We start from the raw sequence: 19,195 nt of genomic DNA, 5'->3' as shown, positions 1-19,195 counted from the left end.
ATTTAAAAGAGAGATGAGGAGAAATTTCTTCTCTCAGAGGGTTGTTAATCTCTGGAATTCGCTGCCTCAGAGAGCTGTGGATGCTGGGACATTGAATAAATTTAAGACAGAAATAGGCAGTTTCTTAAACGATAAGGGGATAAAGGGTTATGGGGTGCGTGTGGGGAAGAGGAGCTGAGTCCATGATCAGATCAGCCGTGATATGAATCGTATGGCCTACTCCTGTTCCTATTTCTTATGTTCTTACAATCCGTACTGTTCCGGAATCTGGACAATCCGTGGAGGGTCGTCCGGAATCCAGAAAATGTTCCTGAATCTGGACCCACTGCCCCCTTCTTGACTCCCCCGTGGACCTCTCATCCACCTCAGGCCGCCGCAGACTCCCCAGGCCGCACCACCGCACCCCCCCCCCACCTCTCCTTACCGTCAGCTCGCCACCCGCTGCCCTCTCCAGGCCCTTGCACCCCCCACCCGCCCCTTACCTTGGCCCGCCATTCCCTCTCTCGCCCCCCCCACCCCACCCCACCCGCCCACTCCTTACCTTGCCCCCATCCCCTACCTCCCCCCCTCCCCAGGCATTTCCGGACTTGGGACATCAGAAAGGCGTACCGAAGACTGGAAATACACGAACCTGGACTCGGGCGTTTCCGGATTCGGGATGTCATAAAGACGTTCCGAAGTCCGGAAATACATAGAATCCGGAGTGGCCTCAGTCCCGAGGCTTCTGGATTCGCGACGCTGTACTGGTACTTCTTTCAATTTAGTATACTGTATTCGCTGCTCACGATGTGGTCTCCTCTACATTTGGGAGACCAAACGCAGATTGGGTGACCACTTTGCGTGACCCCGAGCTTCTGGTGGCCTGTCACCTTCTGACCTCTCCATCCTCGGCCTCCTACACTGTTCCAATGAAGCACCTCATCATTCGTTTAGGCACTTTGCAGCCTTCTGGACTCAACATCGAGTTCAACAATTTCAGACCATAACTCTGCCCATATTTTTTTTCCCTTTCCTCCCTTTTTTTTTTTACAACACCCCCCCCCCCCCCTTTTCCTCTTTCCCATGGCAGCTGGTGATGATTCCATCATTCACATCCCATCTAGGCTCATCTTTTGTTTCCTAACTTGTGCCATTACCATCTCATTTTTGCCCATCATCCCTTTTGTCTCTCTAATCTCTCCTGTCTTCCACCCTATCACAGACCTTCCCTTTTGTTCTTTCCTCTCTCTCCCTGCCCCTGCACTTCCTTAAGAATCTGTTACATCTCAAACTTTTCCAGTTCTGACGAAGGGTCACAGACCTGAAACGTTAACTCTGTTTCTCCACAGATGCTGCCTGACCTGCTGAGATTTTCAGCATTTTCTGTTTATATTTCAGATTCCAGCATCTGCAGTATTTTGCTTTTAGATCAGTAACTTTGGTGCCTTGTCTTATACTCAATTTCCAGTTATGCCAAACTAGATCAACCGTGAAGGGAAATATTATAGCATACACACTGCTCATATTGAAGTAAACCTCTTCCACCTCCCCCACCCACCCCCCATTCCCCCCACCTACCCCCCCACCTTTTGCACACCAGTTTGTTACCACCCATTCCACTCCTAAAGGCAGTGACAGCTTCCTGGTGTATGTTTCCATCGTGCCAATTACCCTTCCATATCCTATTCTCCATGTATGAGCTAGGACTGCGAATACCAGTAGGTTATATGACCCTAGACATCATCACAGCCAAAGTTGATCATATCTTCGCTCGATGTTCACACATGCAATCCCAGGAACAGGAATCCTAGCTGTTTTTTTCTTCCCGAACCCCGAGACGATGGTGCCAAGTGTAGCAGTGTGCTACTGTCTTGGCTGAATCTGCGCTGACTATAGACTGAACATTGGGCTACCCTGGCTGTATCGTTCAGCTACTCATTGGAGAAAATTGCTGACCCTGAGCAGAACATTTCTATGATGTTGTCTGTAGAAGTAGTGCTTAAATGTTGTTTTGGGATTTTGCACTTAATCTTGAGGAAGTCCACAATCGAGTTAGTGTATTTGTACAGTAGTGAGAAGCGAGCTATAGCACATTAACAGTAGAATCTGAACTGCTACTTTGTCCTGGCATTATTATTCCAGATGTAGATGAGTAATTGATTGGCTACCCCAGTTTTGAAGACATTTAACAATACTACTTTCATAATAGCAGCCATGAGTAAATGTAAAATATTTGTCAAAATGCAGCTTCTGTCCTACCATACCATTTAAACAGTAGTCTTCTAAAAGAATATATGTTGGTTGTGTAAATTAACTGCTTCATTGTCACCGAAGCAGTGATTTATTATAGTTGTTGGATTTTAACCAATTGAGATTATACTATAAACAGTATGCTTCACACTAATGGAATGCAAATCTAATGTTTACACTCCGAAGGGAATAAAATAAGAAACCAACTATTCCTCACAAATTTTACACGCAACATCTGCAGAACAAGAAATGTATGCTGCACCCAAAGCTGGATGCCCTTCTATTTACACATCATATTCACTACAAACTGTTCACGGGAGCTCTGCATTTTCCATAAATTGGAGCACTTAATAGTTACATTAGTGTGAAACATATATAACCTAAAATGCAAGAGGAAAACCCAGAAACCAAAGGCCAACAGCCTTATAGTATTGCATTAACAGGCAGAGGACTTTTAGCACGTGAAACTAATCAGTAAAATAAAATGACAGATCAATTCCATCCTAATCATAACACACAAGTGGAAGCTTGCCATATGGCAACTCCTCGAACACTCCCACCAGCAAAAAGTAGAAAACATTTCCATAAAAGAATAACTTGTTCTGTAGTATGTTCCAAGCAGCAATGAATCGCAGGGTTAATAAGATAATGATAAACAACTTGATGCATTATAGCTTTGTACAATGTGGTGTGTGCTATCCTGCACTGTGTTGTGTATTATCATCCATACATGGGCTATCTTTGACAGTAATAGCCATGCCCACCTATTTCTCGTAATGAAAAAATCCGCAGCTCTATTTTTTCAATTAAGGATCTGCAGTTCATTTATACAGATGCCAGTTAAAAATAAAAATAAAGTTAGATACTAGGTCAAAGCAGAAACTACAACAGTAGTTGTCCCACCCAATAAAACATGATGTCATTTCAAGAACAAAAGCTTATTGTGTTTAGCACTGAACCCAACCCTTGATCAGCACATCCTTTATCTTTTGCTTTGTTCAAATTAGACACATGTACAGAGGCAAGGCTAAACTAAAAGTATGATATACACTTTAAAAAAAACAATTAGCTCACACGCTTGCCAGCTTCACAGCCATTTAACGTGGGTTTGTGACCCAAGGCTATCTTTCAGATGTGCCAGCAATGCTATAATTTGGAGTGAGTTTTGACAGTTCTCAGAGTATAAGTTATCTCACTTCAGCAGCACACTTCACATCAGTAGAGAGAAGGGGTTGCAGCATCTTATCTCTGTAGAGTTCTGTACCTTAGGGAGAAGGTTGCTGGCACACTCACAGTCTTGCTGAGTACTGCTGACTAATCAAGGAGCCACAGAATTAGCAGCACCCATAGATAAATCTACAGCTCAAAATTGCAGTCCTTCTGATTGGACAGCCCAGATTTGAGAAAATGCAGGTTAAAACAGACACAACAGTAGGGGCACTACAATTGGCTGGAGTGCCCCTAGTTAGGAAAGAAAATATCACCCAGGATTCCTGCTCCTGTTTACGATCTAGATACCCCTGTTGCAAGTGGATGCGACGGGAATGTTAGGTTTGGTGTGATGTCCTCCATAAATACCCACAGATATTCACCGTCGAGACTCACACATGAAGAATGGTCATTTGAAGATGGCACAGAGAGCAAGAGGCATATTGCAACTATACTCTAGCAAGGGAGTCATCATCTTCAGAAGAGAGAGGTTGGAAAAATACATAAAAATTGAGTTAAAAAGTAATTGCAGGCAGCAAGTTTAAATAACTTCTGAAAATTCAATAAATTGGCACACAAAAGATATTGGTAATCAGAGTAACATGAAATAGATTACTCGAGCCCTAAGATCTTAAACATTTATCTCCAAACAACTGCAGGTAGATTTTTGTGAAATATAGCATTGGGGCTGAATCCACAGTCAATTGGCTCTGAGATGAGCAATCTACCGAACTATTCTCGAAAAAGAATGGGTAGGGGGAATAAAATTCCTTGTAGCACTATGCTAAGAGAGAACTGTGCTAAATTGATGTAAACTGATGTTTAAAAACTATTTGCTGAAGCAATACTGCCTTTGTTCCCCTCAAATTCTGCCAGATAGGGCCACCAGAATTAGTCCACCAATGTTAGTCCAGTAAGAAACAAAGAAAGAACGTGCCTTTCATGACAGGGCATCCCAAAGCGCTCTATAGCCAATGAGTACTTTCAAAATGTAGAAAAGCGCGACAGACAATTTGTGCGTAGCAAGGTCCCACAAATTGCAATGAGATAGGTTTTTTTTTAGGCGATGTTGGTTGAAGGATAAATATTGGCCAGGACATGGGGAGAACTCCCCTGCTCTTCTTTGAATAGTGCCATGGGATCTGTTACATCTACTTAAGAGGGCAGACCACTTTTGCTTTAACCTCTCATTCGATTGGTGGCACCTCAGACAGTGCAGCACTTCCTCAGTACTGCGCTGAAGTGCCAGCCTAGATTATGTATTCAAATCTCTGGAGTGGGACATAAGAACATAAGAAATAGGAGCAGGAGTAGGCCATACAGCCCCTTGAGCCCGCTCTGCCATTTAATACAATCATCGCTGATCTGATCATGGACTCAGGTCCATTTTCCCGCCTGCTCCCCATAACCCCTTAATCCCTTATCGGTTAAGAAACTGTCTATCTCTAACAAACCTTCTGACTCAGAGGTGAGAATGCTACCACCGAGCCAAGATTGACACCCAAGTACCAATCTCGTTAAGGTTTACAACCAGGGGGCAGGCTATCTTAGATCTGGTCCTGTGTAATGAGACAGGATTTATAAACAATCTCCTAGTAAAGGATCCCCTAGGAATGAGTGATCATAGCATGATTGAATTTCAAATTCAGATGGAGGGTAAGAAAGTTGGATCTCTAACCAGCGTACTAAGCTTAAATAAAGGAGACTATGACGGTATGAGGGCTGAGTTGGCTAAAATGGACTGGGAAAATAGATTAAAGTGTAGGATGGTTGATGAACAGTGGTGTACATTTAAGGAGATATTTCACAACTCTCAAGAAAAATATATTCCAGTGAGGAGGAAAGGGTGTAAGAGAAAAGATAGCCATCCGTGGCTAGCTAAAGAAATAAAGGATGGTATCCAATTAAAAACAAGGGCATACAAAGTGGCGAAAACTAGTGGGAGGACAGAAGATTGGGAAGCGTTTAAAAGCCAAAAAAGAATGACTAAAAAAATGATTAAGAAAGGGAAGATAGACTATGAAAGTAAACTAGCACGGAATATAAAAACAGATAGCAAGAGTTTCTATAGGTATATAAAAAGGAAAAGAATGGCTGGAGTAAAAGCTGGTCCCTTGGAGGATGAGACCGGAGAATTAGTAATGGGGAACATGGAGATGGCAGAAACTCTGAACAAATAATTTGTATCAGACTTTATGGTAGAGGACACTAATAATATTCCAGCAGTAAATAGTCAGTGGGCTATGGAGGTGGGGGGGGGGGGGGGGGGGGGAGGAACTTAACACAATCACAATCACTAAGGAGGTGGTACTCACTAAGATAATGGGACTAAAGGCGGATAAATCCCTGGACCTAACAGCTTGCATCCTAGGGTCTTAAGAGAAATAATGGCAGAGAAAGTGGATTCATTGGTTGTAATTTACAAAAATTCCCTGGATTCTGGGGAGGTCCCAGCAGATTGGAAAACTGCAAATGTAATGTCCATATTTAAAAAAGGAGGCAGACAAAAAGCAGGAAACTATATAGACCAGTTAGCCTAACACCTGTGGTTGGGAAGATGTTGGAGTCCATTATTAAAGAAGCAGTAGCAGGATATTGGGAAAAGCAAAGTTCAGTCAGGCAGAGTCAGCATGGATTTATGAAGGCGAAGTCATGTTTGACAAATATGCTAGAATTCTTTGAGGATGTAACGAACAGGGTGGATAAAGGGGAACCAGTGGATGTAGTGTATTTGGACTTCCAGAAGGCATTTGACAAGGTGCCACATATAAGGTTACTGCACAAGATAAAAGTTCACGGGGTTGGGGGTAATATATTAGCATGGATAGAGGATTAGCTAACAAACAGAAAACAGAGAGTAGGGATAAATGGTTCATTCTCGGGTTGGCAATCAGTAACCGGTGGGGTGCCGCAGGGATCAGTGCTGGGACCCCAACTATTTACAATCTATATTAACGACTTGGAGGAAGTGACTGAGTGTAACGTAGCCAAGTTTGCCGACAATACAAAGATGGGAGGAAAAGCAATGTGTGAGGAGGACACACAAAATCTGTAAAAGGACATAGACAGACTAAGTGAGTGGGCAAAAATTTGGCAGATGGAGTATAATGTTAGAAAGTGTGAGGTCATGCTCTTTGATCTTTTCTGCCAAAGTGTAAGTTATTATTTAAATGGAGAAAGATTGCAAAGTGCTGCAGTACAGCGAGACCTGGGGGTACTTGTGCATGAAACACAAAAGGTTAGTATGCAGGTACAGCAAGTGATCAGGAAGGCCAATGGCAAAGGGGATGGAGTATAAAAGCAGGGAAGTCTTGCTACAGTTGTACAGGGTATTGTTGAGGCCACACCTGGAATACTGCGTGCAGTTTTGGTTTCCATATTTACGAAAGAATATACTTGCTTTGGAGGCAGTTCAGAGAAGGTTCACAAGGTTGATTCCAGAGATGAGGGGGTTGATTTAAGAGGAAAGGTTGAGTAGGTTGGGCCTCTACTCATTGGAATTCAGAGGAATGAGAGGTGATCTTATCGAAATGTATGAGATTATGAGGGGGCTTGACAAGGTGGATGCAGAGAGGATGTTTCCACTGAAAGGGGAGACTCGAACTAGAGGGCATAATCTTAGAATAAGGGGCCGCTCATTTAAAACTGAGATGAGGAGTAATTTCTTCTGAAGATTGTGAATCTGTGGAATTCGCTGCCTCAGAGAGCTGTGGAAGCTGGGACATTGAATAAATTAAAGACAGAAAGATACAGTTTCTTAAACGATAAGGGAATAAGAGATTATGGAGAGCGGGCAGGGAAGTGGACCCGAGTCCATGATCGGATCAGCTATGATCTTATTAAATGGTGGAGCAGGCTCAAGGGGCTGTATGGCCTTCTCCTGCTCCTATTTCTTATGTTCTTTTGTTCTTATGTTCTTATGGCAGGAGCTGAACTTTATAATAGTTATTTATTACCATTGACATTATGGAGTAAATCTTATTCTGGGGAATAAGTGTCACTACGAGAAATGATGCTAGTTACATTAACTTCTTTAACAATGTTATATGGTTAGAATCCTTTCAAATGCTCAAAGAATAGAAATATAAAAATATAATTAGAAAAGGGAATGTTAGAAATTTCCTGTAAGTCTGTCAGCATCTGCAATGCAAAGGGTTAACATTTTGTATTTAGATCTTCGATCAGCACTGGAAACTGGGTGAAGAAAATAAAAAAGAGAACAAGTAAATGGTGACTACTTTCTCACTGAGACCTTAACAACAAATTGGACTATATAGTGCCTTTAACATTGCAAAACGTCCCAAGGCGTTTTACAGGAGTGTTATAAGATAAAATTTGACACCGAGCCACAAAAGAAGATATTAGGACAGATGATCAAAAGCTTGGCCAAAGAGGTAGGTTTTATGGAGTGTCTTAAAAGGAGGAAAGAGAGGTAGAGAGGGGTAAAGGTTTAGGCAGGGAATTCCAGAGCTCAGGGCCTAGGCAGCTGAAGGCACGGCCACCAATGGTTGAGCGATTATAATCAGGGATACTCAAGAGGCCAGAAGTAGAGGAGCATAGATATCTCTGGGGGTTGTGAGACTGAAGGAGATTATAGAGATAGGGAAGTGTGAGGCCATGGAGGGATTTAAAAACAAGGAGAATTTTAAAATTGAGGCGTTGCTTAGATGGGAGCCAAAGTAGGTCAGCGAGCACAGAGGTGATGGGTGAACAGGACTTGGTGCGTGTTAGGATACAGACAGCCGAGTTTTGGATGACTTCAAGTTTATATCGGGTAGAAAGTGGGAGACGAGCCAGGAGTGCATTGGAATAGTCAAGTCTAGAGGTAAACAAAGGCATGGATGAGGGTTTCAGCAGCAGATACGCTGAGGCAGGTTCAGCCTCGGACATATGCTAGGGAGAGGGGATGGAGTCGGTGGCTAGGGAACGGAGTTTGTGGCGGGGACGAACAACAATGGCTTTGGTCTTCCCAATATTCAGTAATGGATGTTGGACAAGCAGTCTGACAATTTAAAGACAGTGGAGGGGTTGATAGAAATGGTGGTGAGGTAGAGCTGGGTGTCACCCGCGTACATGTGGAAACTGACTGTGTGTTTTTGAATGATGTCACCAAGGGGCAGCATATAGATGAGAAATAGGAGGGGGCTAAGGATAGATCTTTGGGGGATACCAGAGGTAACGATGCGGTTGCTGGAAGAGGGAATGGGGTTAATAGACTGCAGATCATTTTTTTGTTTTAAAAGCCGTGAAAAAAAGTAAGTGTTGGATATTATAGTCTACTCTTAATAATTTGAAGTATTTTTCCACGAAACAAATTTAAATTATCCAGTGCTTCAAATTAAGCAATATACACAACATAGAAAATTAACAATTTAATACCAAAAATATTTAATTTATTGGCTATGTTAAATTAAGAGCAGTAGAATCATAAATCATAGTCTGCTTTCAGCATGGAAGATGGTCATTCAGCCCGTCAAGACTGTGCCGACTCTCAGCTAGTCCCACTACGCTGCCCTATCCCTGTAGAGCTGCAAATTTTTCCTTCAGATACTTATCCAACTCCATTTTGAAAGATAAAATTGAGTCTGCCTCTACCACCCTTTCAGGCAGTGCATTCCAGATCTTAACCATGCAAAGCGTAAAAAAGTTTTTTCTTACATCGCCTTTGGTTCTTTTATCAATCATCTTAAATCTCTGCCCTCTGGTTCTCGACCCTTCTGCCAATGGGAACAGTTTCTCTGTCGACACTGTCCAAACGCCTTATGATTTTGAACACCTCTATCAAATCTCCTCTCAATCTTCGCTGCTCCAAGGAGAACAATTCCAGCTTCTCCAGTCTACCAACGTAACTGAAGTCCCTCATCCCTGGAATCGTTCTCGTAAATCTTTTCAGCACCTCTGAGGCCTTCACATACTTCCTAAAGTGCGGTGCCCAGAATTGGACACAATGCTCTAATTGAGGTTGAACCAGTGTTTTATACAGGTTCGTCATAATTTTTACACTTTTGTACTGTATACCTCTATTTATGAAGCCCAGGATCCCATAAGTCTTTTTAACTGCTTTCTCAACCTGCCCTGCCACCTTCATCAATTTATGCACACATACCCTCAGGTCTCTCTGTTCATGCACCCCCTTTAGTTTATATGTCCTCTCCTCATTCTTTCTACCAAAATGCATCACTTCACTTGGATGTGCACTTGAAGAGCCGTAACCTTCAAGGCTACGGACTAAGAGCTGGAATATAACATAAGAATTAGAACAGGAGTAGGCCATCTAGCCCCCTCGAGCCTGCTCCGCCATTCAACAAGATCATGTCTGATCTGGCCGTGGACTCAGCTCCACTTACCCGCCCGCTCCCCATAACCCTTAATTTCCTTATTGGTTAAAAATCTGTGATTTGAATACATTCAATGAGCTAGCCTCAACTGCTTCCTTGGGCAGAGAATTCCACAGATTCACAACCCTCTGGGAGAAGAAATTCCTTCTCAACTCGGTTTTAAATTGGCTCCCCAGTATTTTGAGGCTGTGCCCCCTAGTTCTAGTCTCCCCGACTAGAAACAACCTCTCTGCCTCTATCTTGTCTATCCCTTTCATTATTTTAAATGTTTCTATAAGATCACCCCTCATCCTTCTGAACTCCAACGAGTAAAGACCCAGTCTACTCAATCTATCATCATAAGGTAACCCCTCATCTCCGGAATCAGCCTAGTGAATCGTCTCTGTACCCCCTCCAAAGCTAGTATATCCTTCCTTAAGTAAGGTGACCAAAACTGCATGCAGTACTCCAGGTGCGGCCTCACCAATACCCTATACAGTTGCAGCAGGACCTCCCTGCTTTTGTACTCCATCCCTCTCGCAATGAAGGCCAACATTCCATTCGCCTTCCTGATTACCTGCTGCACCTGCAAACTAACTTTTTTTGGGATTCATGCACAAGAGGTGGGCACCGGAGGGACTGGAGTGCATCATCACACCCGGCAACCAAATTTTAATTTGATTTTACGTTTTAAAGTTTAATTTGTTTTAATTGCCGGTGCTTTTAGTGTCCCCCTCCCCTTTTATAGGGGGCACTGGAGGAAAAAAAAAATGTTTTTCATGCACAAGGACCCCCAGGTCCCTCTGCACCGCAGCATGTGCGTAACTTCTCCCCTTTCAAATAATATTCCCTTTAAGTGGGACGAAGGCTGGATAGCTCTTTGTTGGACGGCGCGGATACGGTGGACCGAAATGGCCTCCTTCTGTGCTATAAATTTCTATGATTCACACTTTTCTGCATTAAATTTCATCTGTCATGTGCCCGCCTATTTCACCAGCCTATCTATGTCTTTCTGAAGTCTATCACTATCCTCCTAACTGTTCACTATACTTCCAAGTTTTGTTTCATCTGCAAATTTTGAAATTATGCCCTGCACATCCACATCCAAGTCATTAATATATATCAAGAAAAGCAGTGTTCCTAGAACCAACCCCTGGGGAACACCACTGTGTACCTTCCCCCAATTCGAAAAACAAATATTCACCACTACTCTCTGTTTCCTGTCACTTAGCCAATTTCATATCCATGCTGCCACTGTCCCTTTTATTCTATGGGCTTCAACTTTGCTGGCAAGCCTATTATGTGGCACTTTGTCAAACACCTTTTGGATATCTATGTACACTATGTCCACCGCAGTGCTCTCATCAACCCACTTTGTTACCTCATCAAAAGACTTGATGAAGTTGGTTAAACGCAATTTTCCTTTAACAAATCTGTGCTGGCTTAATTAATCCACCCCTATCCAAGTAGATTCTATAAAGATCACTACAATGGAAAGACATTATAAAAAGAAAGGGAATAGTGATGCTGTGTTAGAAAATCGAATGGTAGGCACTAGTTCCGTTCCTTAGATCAATGTTCATGAGCTTCAGACGCCGCAGTTCATTTACAACAGGACAGCAGAAGTCTCATACAATGACAAATAAATGTACGTAAAGGATCCCATATGTTAAACTTGTGAATGTGTATTTGCACATCGCATGCCTGTAACTTGTCACACACAAGGTCTTGGGTTGACATTTGGGGGGTGGGGGAAGGAGAGCCCAGAATTGGATTCGGTGAATGTACAGTATGCAACTCATTGAGCCATCTGAGCAAGTTTCAAGAGTTGCTCTTTTTTTTTGCTGCGGAAACTGCTGCTTCGCTTTGCTGCATGCTCGGATTCCTGTAGTCTGAGCTCACTTTATTTACAGGAAAAGCTGCGCCCATTCCAGCGAAAGTCTGGCCAGTCAGTCAGCCTGACTGATGCACTGTGCAGCCATCACTCGGCCCCTGGGAGCGAAGCCTTCAGCCCGCCCACCCACCCGGTGACACCAAAATCCGCCCTCACTTCGCCGTGACCTCTCCTTCGCCCCCCCCCCCCCCCCCCACAGGGGGGATATATCCCGCACCGATCAAACCCTGCTCCCCGCCGGTCCCACCCTGTGCAAACAAGCTCGGCCTAGAATCAAAAAATGAAAAAAGGTACCACATCCACCAGGCGGGTTCAGGCTGAGCCGAATCAGTGCAACCGGCCCGGGGGTCCTTTGCCCAGCCAGGTCTACCGCTGCAGTAAGTCTGGGCCCGGGCTCGGCTCTTCCCTCCCTCCCTCCTCTCCCTCACCTGCGTAGTGGTCGAAGACGGTCGGCACATACTCCTCGGGGAAGGCGTCGTTGGCGTAACTCATGAGCAGGCAGGTCTTGCCCACCGCGCCGTCCCCGACCACCACACACTTCAGCATGTCCCTGTGCTGCTGGTGTGGTGGCCGCTGCTGCTCCTTCCCAGCCCCCGGCATCGTCCTCAGCGCCGGCCGCTCGCCATCGAGGAGCCGCGGGACGGCCGCTGTCCCTCACTCACTCGGCCCCTGCCGCCTCTCCAGCCCGCGCTCCCTCTCCAGCCTCAGGAAATGAGTTTCCCGGTAAATCCAAATTAGGAGATGTGCACAGCAGCAAGCTAATACAATGGGAGCTCTGTGTGTGTCACGGAACTGCGCCAGGATCTTTTAGCTAAATCCCAAGAGCGTTTGTTTCCTTCCAGTTTTTTTTTTCCAATAACAAACACTCTTGAATTTTTTTTTCCAAATACAAAAATCTCAACCTTTCCGAGCGTCCCTAAATCAGGATTTTATTCGTTGATGTTGGAATGCGGGCTTTGATTGCATTTGGAGAAAGTTGGTGTGACTTGATAGTTCATGTGCACAACAGGGGAGGGGGCAATAAAGTCTGCAGTTTGGGAAGATTGTAACGCAATATGCAATTCTGCAATGTGGATCCCAACGAGATTTATGAGCGTGATTTAATTAAATGTGATTTTTTTTTTTGTTTAAAAACCTGATTCGATCAAAAAAGTAAATATTTTTTTTTACAATATATGAACTGAAGCACGAAAAGTTGTCAAATCTTTTGTTAGTGTTATTGATAATGTTCTAGTTAAGTTGTTAATTACACGATTTATTTGAAGGTACATTACGACCACAACGGAATCCAGATACCCTTGTGGGGTTTAAGGCCTCCAAGCATCAGAATATTGTGTTGGGAAAATTATGAAGTATGAACTTATCGTACAAAAGGACATTGTATACTCAAATTTACAGTGTTGCATTACACTTTTAGATACACTTGTATATTTTGGTAATTGCCAATGAATTACATGCATTTGTTAATAAATATCGTGCATTAATTAGAAACAAACTTCTTATTTGACCTCTGTATCCAAAAAAAAGCAAGTTTTGCAAGTCTCTTGAGCCAAGACCCCAGTAGTATAAAATGCTTAGAAAGTTTGTCTTTCAAAAAGAGTGCAATCTAAAACTGGAGTTGTAACACGCACCAAAGCAGTGTTGTAAGTTTCCGTTTTAGATTTTTCGGCAGTAATAATGGTGCAATATATATTATGATTAAACCATTAAAAATGAATTATTTGTTTGATCGACTTCTAAGGATTCGTTGTCATCTCATACACGTCTCTCAGATCTCATATATAGACAATTAGATTTGGTTTTGTTATAGTATGTGATTCTTTTCGTACAATAAAACCCCACTGAAATTAGTCCAGTGTCTGTTTTCCGGACTGCTGTTTCCTGTGATACTGTATTCAATGGCAGTGGAACTTTCTTTGATGTGTAAATATTTATTTTACGAGTAGAACTGACAGACACAAAATACGGAGTCCTTAAAGGATCATCCTTTCCTCATGCAGATAATTAATCCCTCCCCCTTTGCTGTCTAAAAACAAAACTTATAAAGGAAACAAGAAGTTAAACAATATCTTATTTTAACCATGGGAAAGTGTGTCGAAATCAAATAATTCAATATGGAACCAGATAGGTTGTTTACATCTAAATCCTAGAAATAGATTTAGATGGACACGTGGTGGTTAGCTTGGCCATATTTCAGCTATTTTCCGAAGGGAATAGGCGCTAAAGTGTCTGTGGAAGGAGTAGGTATGACTCCTCCTATCCCCATGTTATGGTAACCAAATGTATAAACCCATATCCATTAGATATCTTGCAGATCACAAAACCAAATAACAGTACTCTTTAGAGATAGGTATTTTTTTCTTTTCAAATTAGCTTAAATTCTCAGGGAGCTTGTGCTGTAAAAGAAACAAATTTAGATCACACATTAAGAATTCTGAGTTAAAAATTTGAAATATTTTTGCAATGGGGAGGGAAAGCAGGGTTGTTAAAACCAACAATTATTAAAGACATTTATTGACAATAAAATAATTATTTTTGAAATTATGGAGGAATATTCATTCCTAAAATACAGAAAGTAACTAGATGGATCTAATACAAAAGCAAAATACTGCAGATGCTGGAATCTGAAATAAAAACAGAAAATGCTGGAAATCATAAGGGCAAGCATAAGAAATAGGAGCAGGAGTAGGCCATTTGGCCCCTCGAGCCTACTCCGCCATTTAATAAGATCATGGCTGATCTGATCATGGACTCAGCTCCACTTCCCTGCCCACTCCCCATAACCCTTTATATCCTTATCGCTCAAAAATCTGTCTATCTCAGCCTTAAAGGACAAGCAGCATCTGTGAAGAGAAACAGAGTTAACGTTTCAGGTCTGTGACCCTTCGTCAGAACTGGGAAAGTTAGAGATGTAACAGGTTCTTAAAAAAGTGCAGGGGAAGGGGAGGAAAGTACAAAAGAGAAGGTCTGTGATAGGTTGGAAGGCAGAAGAGATTAAGAGACAAAAGATGGATCTATCTGATTTCTAAGATTTTCCTCCTAGCATCAACTTGCAAGCATATCATAAAACATGTGAGCTTGAAATGGCAGTCATTTCATGGACTATTGGAAAAGAAGATTATGTCTTTCAAACTCATTTGGGCATAGTGTCAATAGCTCTAAAATAAATTTTAATAAATCTATAAGAGAAATGTGCCTTTTCCGCTCAGTGTAATGTATTGTGTTATTGTTGTACGTGCAATCACAAAGCAGCACACTGGGGAAATAACACCTCGGTGCATGCTTGACACAAACATAATTTTTATATAAATTCTTATTTTTGGTATTTATTAAGTTGGAGAAAGCAATTGGATAGTTTTGATATGAAAATCAGGTATGATATGCCCTTCATTTACTACCCTTGCACAGCGTCCTCATTACTGAAATGTGATATTCTGATGACCTTACTCATTCTGAATCTGTTTTCTTGAGTTAGATACATATTTTTGGATGGTCTTTCATCCACTGTGAAGTGAGAGGAGATTGCTAATTCAACAGTGACTTTGACGTATTAAAAGTATTTAAAAGATCAAACCTTCAATTCTTGCTATTTTAAATTTGAATCTTTGTGTTCAAAAGTTAAGAGTAGCGAATATGTTTATTAATATCCTGCTAGTTCTAGTTAAAGACTATTTTTACAGATGGCCTAATCTTGAGTAGTGGCTCAGACACAATTAGACCTACGTTTTTTTTCCCTTGGATGAATGAGCTAGGATAGTTGCATCTCTCGCTTGATTGGTGGAGGGTGACTTTCACAGACCGACCACTAAGGAACTCCATGGAATTAAAAACATTTTCTTTCTCATTCTGGTTGTTCCTCTCCCTTCTCTGAATCCAGCTCCATTAACATCTCGTTAATGCAAGTGGCTATGAATTGAGGCCCAAGGACACATGGAGCAGTAGGGGCCACATGTGGGTCCCAGTTAGTATTATGAGCTATCACCGTTTCAGGTTCACAATACCAAATACTTTTCTCTGATAAACATTTACCATTTGAATAAGCTTTGGTTTTGATCATGCCAGTAGCTGCATGTAAAGGATTAAGCTTTAGTTTCAAAACTTCTTTGCTATACATATTTCCTGGTTCAAAACTGCAAATATTTGACCAGCCAAGTCTTGGGTGTTAAATCATAACCTTTTTCTAATAGAAGCTTTGTTGAATGATTTTGTGCTTGTAATGTCTGTAGCTCCACACTGTGGATGCCTGTGTTACCGCAGCTAATGCTGTTTAATAAAGAGCAGGTCACCTGACCAGCAGGTCAGAAGATTCCGGAACCTGCAGCCATCTTACAGGTTGTGTGTTGTATGCTCTTCGAAGATATGACATTTGCCGATGATAATGGGATGTAATCGGATAATACAAAGCTGAAATTTTTGTTGGTGAAGGATTCAGCCAGCCGACAGAGAGACTGAGAGCTTCTCTGTTTTTGGAAACAGCTACAAATCCGAGGTAAATTACAAGCACACATGGTTAAACTGCCAGCATCAAAATGGCTGCCCCTATGGGAGTTATAGGCATTTGGGGGCATTTCAACGTGACCGTGAAAGTTTCAGAGCATATGTGGATCGGCTAGAAATGTTTTTCACTGCAAATAATATCATCAAAGTCCCCAGGAATGAAGACAATAACTGGGCGGTGTTGGAATGAAAAAGAGCTATATTTTTAAGTGAGGCTGGGCCCGAGTTGCATGAAACGCTGATAAATTTGCTTGTGCCTGACAAGCCAATGGATACAACGCTGAAACAGATTACAACATTACAGCTCCGTTCCATTAAAAATTGCTGAAAGTTATTTCGGAATACGAAATCAGAAGGCCAAAGAAAATATCACTGAGTACATTGTAGCATTAAAAGCTATTTATGCACTGTAATTTCGGAAACTTTCAGAAGCGAGCATTGTGAGACTGCTTTGTTTGTGGGGTGGCAAATAATGCGATCAGAAGAAAGTTATTGACGACGCCTAACTTGACATTTGATTCAGCATGTCAGACAGCTAGAACGATGAGCATGGCTGACCAATATTCCCAAGAATTTCATACTAATTTCAGTCATCAGACAACTGAGGTAAATTCCCTGCAGGTTCAAAGTAAAATGCGGTGGGGCCCAAAAGTCTCAGAAACTGGAAATGGGAACAGAGCATTGACGTCCTGCTAGCGATGCCTGGGACAACACATTGCTTAAAGTTGTCCATATGTGAAGGCAGAGTGTTTCATCAGCTGGAAAACTGGGCATCTTGCGAAGGCATGCTGACTGAAGGGTAAACAAGCTTTCAAAGCTATGAGTAGACATCCCCAGAGACTACATAGCATGGAAGAACAACAACAGGATGAGGAGATGTTAGAGTTGAAAGTCATCAGGAGCACGAGGTTAACGGACGGCGATTTGAAAAGTATCATAATCTACATAGATGTTGCAGGATTCAAGATACCGATGGAAATCAACACTGGTGCATCCGTGAGTGTAGCACTGGAGTCGCTATACCTCGACAAATTGCGGGATTTCCCATTGGGAAAAGCCAAGATAGAGCTGTGAGGCTATTCGGGAGAGAACATTCCGATGATAGGTTGTATCACCATACCGGTGAAATACAAGGATCAAGTTCAGCGCTTACCTCTAATAGTAGTGGCAGGAGACAAGCCTGCCTTACTAGGAAGAAATAGGTTGCGATCGCTGAAGCTGGATTGGAGTGATATTTTTCGTGTTGAAACGAGATTTGCGTCAAAGGATGATGTCATCAAGAATTATCCGAAGGTGTTCTGTGAAACAGGCAGTCCAATCCAAAGCTTCAAGGCGAGTGTCAGGGTACAGAAGGATGCTAGATCGGTTTACTGCAAGCCACGTTCCGTACTATATGCACTCAAGGAAAACGTTGAGCAAGGACTCAAAAGACTAGAGACTGAGAACATTATTTCTAAGGTAGATCGATGTAATTGGGCTACACCCATTGTTGTTGTACCTAAGTTCGATGGTAAGGTAAGATTGTGCGGTGATTATAAAGTAACCGTAAACCAGGTTCCAGAGAGTAATATCCCCAGTATATTGTCAGATATAGAAGATTTGTTCACAACACTGACAGGCGGTCAGATTTTCTCAATGTTGGATCTGACAAATGCCTACTTACAGCTTGAATTAGATGGGTCCAAGTCAAGCTTGACGATACATACCCATCTAGGCCTATATCAACTTAATAGGCTACCATTTGGAGTGTCTTCCACCCCGCCATATTCTAAGGGGTAATGAACCAGATTTTGCAAGGTATTGACGGGGTAGTATGTTATTTAGATGACATATGACTTTCTGCATCAAATAGGCAAATTCATAACAACATATTGAATGAAGTCCTCAAATGGCTATAGAAGCACAAAGTACGAGTATCTGCTCACAAGTGTGAGTTATTTCAAAACTCAGTGGTGTACTTAGGGCACAGAGTAGACAAAGATGGTTTACATCCAACCAAGGGAAAACTGGATGCAATCAGAAATGCACCCACTCCCAAGAATGTCACTGAACCTTGATCATTTTTGGCTCTTTTGAACTATTATGGGCAGTTCCTACCAAATTTGGCTACAGTATTACATCCACTGAATGACCTGCTGAAAAAACAGGTCCATTGGAAGTGGTCAAAAAAAGCGATTCATGGAGTGTAACAGCACCATGTTAGTTCACTATGACATATCTCAGGAGATCAAGCTAGCATGTGATTCCTCTCCATATGGAACTGGGGCAGTAATCTCTTATGTATTACATAGTGGGGAGGAGAGACCAATTGCTTTTGCTTCACGCACTCTCAGTGCCAGTGAGCGTAATTATGCGCAAATTCAAAGGGAAGCTTTGGCATTAATTTTTGGGATCAAGAAGTTCCACAAATACTTGTATGGTTGTAAGTTTACTCTCGTTACGGACCATAAGCCCCTGACATCAATCCTCCATCCAAAGTCCCAAGTTCCAACATTAGCTGCAGCCCGAATGCAGAGATGGGCTTTAATTTTGTCAGCATATACGTATGATATTGAATGCAGACGATCAGCTGATCATAGTAATGCTGATGCTATGTCGAGATTGCCTTCCCCATCACAAGTTACACCCGATAGGGAAGAGGTGTTCTATTTTTCATACATCGATAAATTGCCAGTCACAGCTGAAGAGATTGGGAGGGCAACCAAATGTGACCCAGTGATGCCAAAGGCGTATGATTATATTGCAAACGGATGGCCAAACCATGTAACAGACAAAGATATTCATCCATTCTTCATTTGTCGGAATGAATTATCAGTCGATAAAGATTGTATTATGTGGGGTGCAAGAGTGGTTGTATCAAATAAATTCAGGTCCAAATTATTAGGAGACCTCCATGACCAGCACCTGAGAATGTGCTTGACCAAGAGTTTTGCATGCAGTTCCTTATGGTGTCCAGGTCTTGATAAAGATATAGATACATCGTCAGTCAGTGTACGACATGTCAATCGGTAAGCAAGCAACCACCATCAGTACCATTACAGCCATGGAA

General features: G+C 42.3%; 1 protein-coding gene and 1 long non-coding RNA gene across 3 annotated transcripts in view; one reads left to right on the top strand and one right to left on the bottom strand.

The window, feature by feature from the left end:
- The window catches only part of rhoj (ras homolog family member J), a 73,703-nt gene extending 61,229 nt beyond the window's left edge, over positions 1-12,474 (bottom strand). For both annotated transcript variants that reach the window (XM_070879475.1, XM_070879476.1), the window contains exon 1: positions 12,078-12,474. In XM_070879475.1, the coding sequence (XP_070735576.1) occupies positions 12,078-12,249 (172 nt within the window). In that variant the 5' untranslated portion in view covers positions 12,250-12,474. The remainder of the gene's footprint in view (positions 1-12,077) is intronic.
- LOC139263415 (uncharacterized) lies at positions 11,865-13,499 on the top strand. Its single transcript, XR_011593143.1, has 2 exons — positions 11,865-12,026; positions 12,915-13,499. It is a non-coding gene; the product is annotated as an uncharacterized lncRNA (long non-coding RNA).
- Positions 13,500-19,195: the final 5,696 nt, after the last annotated feature.

This window comes from Pristiophorus japonicus, chromosome 4, assembly GCF_044704955.1.
Source record: "Pristiophorus japonicus isolate sPriJap1 chromosome 4, sPriJap1.hap1, whole genome shotgun sequence".
Lineage (NCBI taxonomy): Eukaryota > Metazoa > Chordata > Chondrichthyes > Pristiophoridae > Pristiophorus > Pristiophorus japonicus.
This window is presented reverse-complemented; position numbering and strand designations above follow the sequence as displayed.